General features: G+C 46.7%; 1 protein-coding gene across 1 annotated transcript; it reads right to left on the bottom strand.

The window, feature by feature from the left end:
• Nucleotides 1-7,576: 7,576 nt before the first annotated feature.
• LOC136526013 (peroxidase 1-like) lies at nucleotides 7,577-9,480 on the bottom strand. The gene is made up of 2 exons (XM_066518811.1): nucleotides 9,416-9,480; nucleotides 7,577-7,886 (listed from the first exon to the last, which is right to left on the bottom strand). Exons 1-2 carry the CDS (start codon nucleotides 9,478-9,480, stop codon nucleotides 7,577-7,579), a joined length of 375 nt encoding a protein of 124 aa, XP_066374908.1.
• Between the last annotated feature and the right edge of the window lie 321 nt (nucleotides 9,481-9,801).

The following is a 9,801-nucleotide window of genomic DNA, read 5'->3' as shown; positions in this document are numbered from 1 at the left end:
ACATGTAGGGTGAAAGGGAGCTCCTGGCTAGGGTTCTAGGGTTTAGCAGGAGTGCGGGGGTGGTTGGCGCCTCCAATTTGGAGCAGCAGCCAGTCAAGGGCACAAGTATGGTGGTGGCAGAGCGTGGAAGAGGTGCGGGCCATGGCAATGATGTCACCTCATCACGGCATGAGCGGCGGGTGTGGTGCTCTGCTCTCCTCTACTTTGCCTAAAGTAGAGAGGGGAGTGGGGGTAGGGGATGATAGGTGGGTCCACCTAGCGGCAGTAGTGGGTGATGGGGGCGTGACGTGGGTTGCTGGCTGGGCTAGCTCGACCTCGCATGGGTGCGGACGCTGTGCTAGGCCATGCGGGTGAAGCAGGACAATGGGCGCATGCAGGGGCGAGGGCGCGATTGCGCAGGAGCTGGACCGCGTTGGCGGTGTGGGCCGACAGGGCTAGGCTGGCTTCTGCAGCTGGACTTATTTCCCCTTTTCTATTTCTATTTCTATTTCCACACTACACCTATGCATGTATATATGTGTTGCCAACATATATACATCCTAGTGGGCTCCACCAGAGGCCATCTAGGGTCCTAGCATCCATGCCAAGGGTTGGCAACTCACACACACAATTTATTTATAAAGGTTGGATTGATTTTATTACATCACTTAAAATCATGAAGAAGCAACTCACAAGTTGAATTAAATGCAAAATGTTCAACCATGCTAACTTAGTTCTACTTGTGCAACTACATGGGTGGTTTCCTAGTATGCACACTCACCATGCATGGGTTTTGTTAGAAAATTTTTTAAGTTTAGATTTTTGGGTTATTGGAAAACCTAGGTTGTTACAGGTAGCCCCAACACTTACAAGGGCAAAAGGAACCACAAGTTGAGACTGCATGAGGTCAATTCTGTAGCACCCGCTACCCCTATCTACCTCAAATGGTTTGAGAGGCTGATCACCTTCGACAAGCATGACCACCCTAACCACATCATCAATGTAGGATGCTTCCCCCTCATGGTCGAGCCAATGATCGAGGACATCAGAATGACCAAGGTCCGCATGGATGGAGATAATGACATCAACATACTCTACAAGGATACCTTCAACAAGCAGAATGCTGAATGTTGACCTGTGAGGCCGCACCCTTCTATGGCACCATTCCATGGCATTGTCTTGGTATACACGTGATGCCTCTCGGCACCCCATCCTCACGGTCACCTTCGGTGACAACCTCAACTTTCATAAGCAGACACTATCATTCATGGTGGTCGACTTCAATGACACCTACATAACACCATCCTCAGGAGGCCATGCTATGGGAAGATCATGGCGGTTGTTGACGTTTGTGAGTGCAAATATAATATTAAGGATTCCACAAGCGCACAGAACATCAGTGTAGCATTTCACCTGGAGTATTCCAGGTATTGTTATTTATATTTTACCACATGAAAACAATGGAGTAAAGATTTATTGAATAATAACAAAGGAGTATTTACTAACATACCAACATAACTAGAGCAGGGGGGTAATGATAAGAATTATGTAGAATGACACATAGGGGATAAATCTATAAAGATAATATACACTAGTTAACTCTGGAGATCAACGAGTGAGGTAGATTCCTATGATATTCTTATTACAGGGTCAAAGTATATATATACCCAACTATAGCTAAGACTTCATTCTACTCTTGTGCACTTTGGGACACCACTAGACGGTAGAGCACCGTAAATGATAACTCTACTGACGTGACTACAGTCCTACAATTTTAGAACATGCTCACATGGGGTGGACTACAGAGGATAGACGAGGCTGTCACCTTTCGCTGCTACCACACAACCAGGGAACAAGGTGTGCTCATAGGTAGACCATCGTATAAGCACCATGCTTACACAAGGCTCTGCTACTTAGCCCAATCGATAAACTAGTAGGCTAAGCGCTCTATGAACCCGCACACAAAAATAAAGATAACCTTAACTAAGCATGATACATATTCAAAGTAAGCATAGCCATGTAGATAAGAATGATATAATGATAACAAAGTCTCATAAGATAAATAAGTGAAGATACAATGGATTAACCAAACCTCTGAGACTGGATCCAGAACCTAAGCATGAGCCCAACTCGACCTCACTCCCGAGCTACTAATCGACCACGTTGGAGAGCTCTATATCTAATCCTCTTGTTGTATCTTGATATTGATCTCTAATGGATTTCTCTAGAGATTGAAGATTGGTGGAGATTGGAGAGATGCCTTAGGAGGAGGGTATGGGTGGATATATAGGGGGTAATGTCAATCATATACCCTCAGATCAAATCGACCTTAAGCAATAGTGTAGATTTGATCTTTAAGGTGGAACCCATAGGCCGACCAGCCTAGTGGTGGGGCCGGCCGACCCACCTGTCAGCCTCTTGGCTCGATCTTCGGTGAGTTGTCTTCTTGATTCTTCTAGAGTCTTCCTAAGTCAGTTTTGTCATGGATAAACATGATTTGATGTGATGATTGGGTCCACCTTGCCGGTTTTCTGGATAAATCCTCCTACATTCACCGATGCACCAAAACTTATGGAATTTATTAGTTTAAACCTCTAGACCTATGTTGGTGATCCTTTTTATGCATTTGTACAAGTTATATTGATAGTTTATGATGAGTGTTAATGACCGTCAATAGTGGTCCTGAACACCTACCTCAAGCTCAAGATGATGAGTCCTCGTAGTATCATCATGATGTCTGGGAGCTTCTGGAGCGCATTCAAATGCAACAAGGCCTGCACCAAGCACACTGAGCGTGTCATCGCTGTCGAGGAGAATGAGCTTCTATTGGAGTATGAGAAGAAGAAGACACCGCTCACCATAGAACCCTCTCCTGGTATGCCTTAGATGTTTGCCCTAGGGGATAATTCGAAGAGGCGCAACTCATGGAAGGCAAGAATGACAAGACGACCAACGTCGGCACTAAGCTACAGAAAGCATAGGAAGACGCGCTCGTCGACTTCCTCTGCAAGAAATGGGACATGTTTGCATGGAAACCATTTGACATGCCTAGTGTCCCAAGAGAAGTCGGCAAGCACTCCCTAAACATAAAACTTGGTTTGAAGCCAGCCAACTAATGCCTGCATCGATTCGATGAGAAGTGTAGGGCCATTATAGCAGAGGTAGAAAAGCTCAAACCAACCAAATTCATTGAAGAAGTTTGGCATCCTGACTAGCTAGCAAATCTAGTCCTTGTACCAAAGAAAAATAATCAATGGAGAATGTATGTCTACTATAAGGGCCTAAGTAAGGCATGTCCCAAGGACCCTTATTCTTTGCTGCAAAATCGCTCTGTTTCCTCATCGCCTACTCAGGGTACCACCAGATCTAAATGAAGGAACCTGACCAACTAGTTACATCCCTGAGCTTTAGTTGCTTGTCGGCAAACTACGTCCCATTGAGGTGGAAAAGGAAAGAGGAAGCTTCAAGAAACAATTGCTAGGATGGAGGTTTGCATCAAATCATCAAAACTATTGGTAATGGGGCATCATCCATATTCTACGCCTACGCCTATGTCATGGAGTTCACCCCTAGGTATGCATGGTTATCCCTCAGCTCTTTATTTTGATCTTTCGTATGGGTCTTTAAATTATGAGGGTTCCAATTCATTTTGCTATCAATGATTTTCTAATTAATCAAGAGCCAAATATTTTATTTCGGTTATTGCATACTCTTGGGGATGAATTCATATGGCCGATACTTTGTTATTGCCCTTAGCATAAAATATATAGCCGATGAATGCTTGCAACCAACATGTTATGAGAAGAGCCTCCATGGAATTTACTTTGATGGATTTAAAATCCCTAGGGCATGGTTTATGCATTTTGGAGATATTTGCTTCTAAGGATACTTATTTTATTTAATCGGTTTGCAAAAAGGGCCAAGGTGTTGACATAATCATTATTTCTCACAATGGTGCTCTTTGAGGCAACGAGTTGATTAAACCACATTTGCACCAATATTTAAGCCGAATGTGAAGTTTTCTCATTTGGCTTGGAAATATTGCAATTCATGGATGTGAAACATGTTGAAGCCCTTCGTGATTCTTTACTTGTGGTACAACAAGTCGCTGGTATGTTTAGATGTTTTGAAGGATCACCTAATGCATATCTTATCAACTGCCTTGACATCATTGCATATTTTACCGAATTCCGAATTCAGCGTATTCGAAGGCATGATCGAGGACACTAAGGGTAAGGTCAACGTGTTGGTTCAACAAGCATCTGGCTTTGACGTAGGTGGGCGTAGTTTTCACATGAGAGAAAAGCCGATGCAAAAGGATGAAGTGGCAACCAGTCTGCTAGAGGTGGCTAGGCTAGTTCTAGAAACCAGCCAGACCGTTGTTTATGTCGTCTGTGCAGGTTCTGCAGTAGAACCGGCCAGGCCGGATCTTGGAGGTGACCAAGCTAACTTCGTCGGGGAAGGTTCAAATCATTTCGATTTTGTTACTCCGCAGAACTTAGAGCCCATTTGGATGATTGGAGAACTCCCATTGTGGATTATTTAGGTAATACAAGTGCTAAAATTGATAAAGATAGTCGGTAATTGGCAAGCAACTATATTCTGGTCAATGGTGATTTGTATTGACTTTCTACCGAATGTTTGTCGTTGAGACGCTTGAAATCAGGATGATGATATCTCCTTGGAGCCTGCCACTTTAATACATCTTGTTGGCAAGCCATGGTTTTTTTGGGAGGACATCTAATTATTTTATTTTAAACAAGATGCTAATTCAGACATTTTGGGGGACCAAATCTAGTAATTACATTATATTCCGGAGCCGCACAAAGACAGGATGTTGGCTGTACAAGGCCAAATTGCATGATCAAAATCAGAAGTAATTGTGGCCGGTGGCAATTGGTTGCTTTATGCCTGCACAGTGATTGATGCAAGCAGCTGAGGACATTACTATGGATAAGTTGAAGGCAGCAAACAGAAGGCATGGCTGATATTATGAAGAAGACCACAGCAACGAGTCAATTTTGGCCTTTAAGTTATTTTTTTAGTATGCAAGCTTTACTAAAAATAGGGGGCATAGGTTGACACCCAAAATGGTTCAAAATGCATAATGGAGTCCAACATCTTGTTTCTATCATCAAAACGTTCAGAAAGCATACTTGGGTCATCTTGTCTGAATTCTGGAGGAATCTGGATGGTTTGGAGGAATGCTGGATGAATTTGTGAGAGAAAAATACTGTTCTGGATAAAAAAAATAAGCGGATCAAGCCGGGTTTAAGGGCACGCGAACGGGGCCATTGGAGCCCGAACAAAGGAAACAACTTTTTGGGGAGCTGACCCGAACCCGGTCGGTTCCCAAAACCGGCCAGACCGGATTTGATAATTTTCCAATTTCCACAAATGGAAGAATGGGTTGCACTATTGCATTTCTCTCGTCGAGCTGATCGAAAAACATATACGATCACCTCATTTGGAGTCCAGATGAATTAATTACGATTTTCGAAAGATTTTCTGCCCTGGACGACGTAAACCAGCCAGGCCGGCCAGGCCAGTTTTGAGATCTAAAACATGTTTTGACCAGCTTGTTTGCTTGTTGGTTTCAGCCAGCCCAAACCAGTCAGCCAACAGTATTTTTCTCTCACAACAAATCAGCACCAGCCAGCTCAGAAACCAACCAGCGAACATGTCAGACGTGTTTTGTAAGAGTTTTTGACATATCAACCCCACCTTATAAATACTAGGAATTTAACCTCGCGCATTGCCGCGGAAACTAGAGTTGATTTCTCATGGAAAAAAGATTAAATATAGATATAGAATTAGACGTTTTTGTCCATTATTTTGATTTTACCACTACTTATGATTTGGCCTTTGCGATTGTATTTGTATGGGCATTAGATTATCCGTCGAGACAATGTATATATGTGTATGTGTCATGAATTATCTGTTTTTTTAAGTAAAACTTAGTCCACATGTGCTTCAATGCGCCAATATGGCATTTTTTTTCCCTAGATGGGCCCGTAAGCCCACGCCCGTCCTCGCCTTCACACTGAGTTCGGGAATTCCCCATCCCGTGACGATGACCGACGCTTCTCCTTCTCCAATCGACCAAACCTGAATCCTCCCGGCACCGGTGGGGGGGCTCCTGGCCTCCTTGATGGCTAGGGCACCGAGCCCTTGCCCTTGCCCCTTGCTCAGGGGCGAAGGCAAGTTATGTGTAGGGAGTGCAAATGCACTACTAAAAAAATGCAAAAACAGTGAATTTGATTAAAATTTCACAATATATGCATCCACTATTAGACTTGTCTACGCACCCACAAAGCAAGTACACCACCCTCTAATTTACTCTAGCTTCGGTGGTCGCGGGGCTCCTGGTGGCGGCAGTAGCGGCACGTGGGTGGCTCGCCGACTGGGGCTTGGGCCCTAGATTCTAGGCCAAAGGAGGGGCCGAGCCCCGAGGCAGTGGCAAATTCAGCCCGAGAAATGACTTAGGCCTTGTTTAGATGCCATCCAAATTCCAAGTTTTTTCACTCTCTCTCTATCACATCAATTTTTAACCGCTTGCACGGAGTATTAAATGTAGGTAAAAAAAATAACTAATTACATAGTTTAGTTCGAAATCACGAGATGAATCTTTTGAGCCTAGTTGGTCCACGATTGGACAATATTTGTCAAATAAGACGAAAGTGTTACTATTCATCGGGCTGAAATTTTTTCACAATCTAAACGAGGCCTTAGAGCGAACTTAGTCAATTTTGGCTATCAATAGAGAAATTAAGTACAAAACCTGTCAATTTTGAACTAACCACATCTCCAGCTTCATCTCCTCCCCATCCACAACCGTTTCATCTGCTCCCCAGTCCATCACCAAAAATCCAAAATCCAAATGACCAAAATCCTAAAATTCACACAGACCAAATCAGGGCCGACCGGGGCTGAGGGTCGGACGGCTGGGGCCTGAGCGGCGGCCACCTGGGACATGGCTGCTGGCCGGCGCCGAGCGATGGCTGGGGCGGGGTTGCATCCTCGCCCGGGGAGACGGGCTAGATCCGCCGGCGGCCGGAGCGGGCGCGCCGCGTGCGGCGGCAGCGAGGAGGCGCGCGGCGAGACTGGAGGGCGGAGGCCGGAGGTGACGATCGGGTCAGCGCAGCCGCAGTGGGGAGTCGCGCTCGCGCAAACAGGAAGCGCGCAGGGAGGCGAGTTGGTGAGCGAGCGGTGAACCCTAACTAGCCGCCTGCTGCTGGGCCTAGGCTGGGCCAATGTGAGTGCCGCGGCCCATGAGGCCATGACGTCTCTTCTCTTCTCTGCGTCTGTTCTCTGCCTCGCGGAAGAAAAAACAGCGCCGCGCGCCGCCGTCTTCGCCCTTCGGCTCGAACTCCGGTGAACTCCAGGGATGGGGATATGGTGCCCGGCCAAGGGGACCTAGGGCGGCCGCCCTATCTCACCCTAGTGGTGGCTCTGCCTATGGATGGACCGGCACCACATCACATGAGGCTGTGGGAATCGTGCGGGCGGGCGAAGGCGTTGGTGAACGGCACGAGCGTGCCGTTGCCAGATGAGTTGGCCGTCCGAGAAGTGCAGGCCCAGGTTGAGCGGCGGCAGTTTAGTAGTTGTTGTCCAGCACCGTGGGCATGCTCACATCGATCTCCGTGGTGTTGGGGGCGAGCTGGACCGGGTTGGGCGGGCACAGAGCCTCCAGCAGCGCCTGGTACGCCAGGCTGATGGTCTCGTTCGCCAGCCGCTGCCGGTTTGTGGCCAGGAAGGAAGCGCAGTGGGAGCGGCCGATGGTGTGGGAGCCGCACAACACCACCATGTCCTCGATGCTCAGATTCTTCTTGAAGCTGTCGATGAGGACCTCTGCCGTGCTGTCCGGGCCCAGCAGGTTGTCGTCGGCCTCCGTCTTGTTGGACACGCTGTGGTCCCGCTATCCCGCGGGCACACGGACCTGCGGGATCTCGGCGTCGCCGTGTGGAAGCTCGCCAGGTACGCCTTTATCCTCGGCAGCTGGTTGGGTTCAGCACATCTTCTTCCCTTGTATGTGCACGTGTATCCATCTTAAATCACATGTGTTGAAATGAATTAGAATGAATATGTGTTGAAATGAATTAGAATGAAATTGGATTGAACCGGTATGCCCTAATCTATTATAACTTCCATGCTGCTGTTCATCGCTTGATCCGACGATCAAGGACGACATCTTAGGCTTCTTGGGCAATCTGGCGACATCTAGCCTTGTTTGCTTTACTGAAAAGCCATGAATGAAAGTACTGTTCACCGATTTGCTATGAGAGAAAAACAATATTGCTTCGCTGAAACAGTACGACATATAAGACAAGCGAACAGGACCATCCTTGCCCCGACTATGTCCCTCCCGAGCAAGAGCTTCAAGGGTTCCTTGTTGCCAGGAAGCAGGAAGCTAGCCGTTCTTCGTCATGCAAGCTCGACCGGTTACCTTTTTGTGGTTTGCTCGCAAACCTCTCTTCTTCACCATGTAAATGTAATCCTTGCTGACCTAGGGCTTTCTCAGGCTCAACTCTTGAGAACCAGTCAGGCTGACTCCCTAAACCGGCTAGGTCAGTTTCTGCATAGTCACGCCGCCTCGCAGCCTGTTCGGGAGGCCATAAACGATCGTGGATTTTTTACTACTGGCTGGTTTGGTGTGAGAGAAAAACACTGTTCCCGGCTGAAAATTTACGATCGTTTACGAGCAAGCGAACAGGCTGTCGGGTCCATTTGTGACCCTACATTTTAGTACTTGTGGTTTGTGACCGATCTTCATCATCAGCACTAAGTTTATTGGATGCATATCTAAGTTACACATATGCCCATTTAGTTAAGCGTCTAGGATCACTACCTAATATATCGCTTAAAGGATTGATGCATTCTACTTGTGTTGTCTAATTTCGAATTCTCTTGACATTTATGACAACAAAAACACGTTATTGCTTACTACTCCTGTGTTCTAAAACTGTAATTTATTTTGACTTTTCTAAATAAGTAACTTTTACGTAAATATATATACACTAATATATATCTACATACATAATAAAAACTATATATCTAAAAAGAGCCAAATAATAAAACGACTAGAGTTTGGAACGGAACATGTTGAGTTCTATTTTGTACACAACTATCCATTTTAGTTGTAACTTCACTTGTGTTCAAAACTTCAAAATACGAAGTTTGTAGTCTGGATATGCTTCAGCGAAATGGACTACGTCACAGCCCTGGAAAAGGAGTAGAAACGGAAGTTTGACCGAAAAGTGAGATACAAGGACACAAATAATAAGTTACTGAGTTTATAGCGCACCCTCACGCGTACCCGCACCTAAGCCTCCGAGAGACGGCTGTTGCATAGTACAACACCGTGACATCATACAGCTGACTATCCCCACCCTCCTCTCTCCTTCCTCCGGCTATAAAGACTCCTGTTCCTACATACGCATCCACCCAACAAGCCATGTCAGGACACTGCAGCACCCACACTCGCAGCAGCCAGAATCCCATGGGCAACGAAAGCTTCGGTCATCACGGCCTGCCGGCAGCGCAGGGCGAGAGCACCACCAGCCGTATGCCGGTGGCTGTTGTACCTTACCCCGCTTCCTTTGCATTTTATTCACCCCTTGACTAACCAGGTGATGATGAGGGTGCCGTCCTGCCTCGCACTGCCGAGTCCAAGCATGCCATTCTGGACGATGGCGCAGCACCAAATCCAGGCACCACCACAGGCGCAGCTTATCTGCGGCACGGTGCTTCATTCGTACACTGTCATGTCGTGGCCATGCCACGCGCGGTCACGGCTGTTGTGGCAAGCCCGCGCCATGCTTA

This window comes from Miscanthus floridulus, chromosome 19, assembly GCF_019320115.1.
Source record: "Miscanthus floridulus cultivar M001 chromosome 19, ASM1932011v1, whole genome shotgun sequence".
Lineage (NCBI taxonomy): Eukaryota > Viridiplantae > Streptophyta > Magnoliopsida > Poales > Poaceae > Miscanthus > Miscanthus floridulus.
Note: the sequence above shows the minus strand (reverse complement) of the source record. Positions and strands in the feature narration are given on the sequence as shown.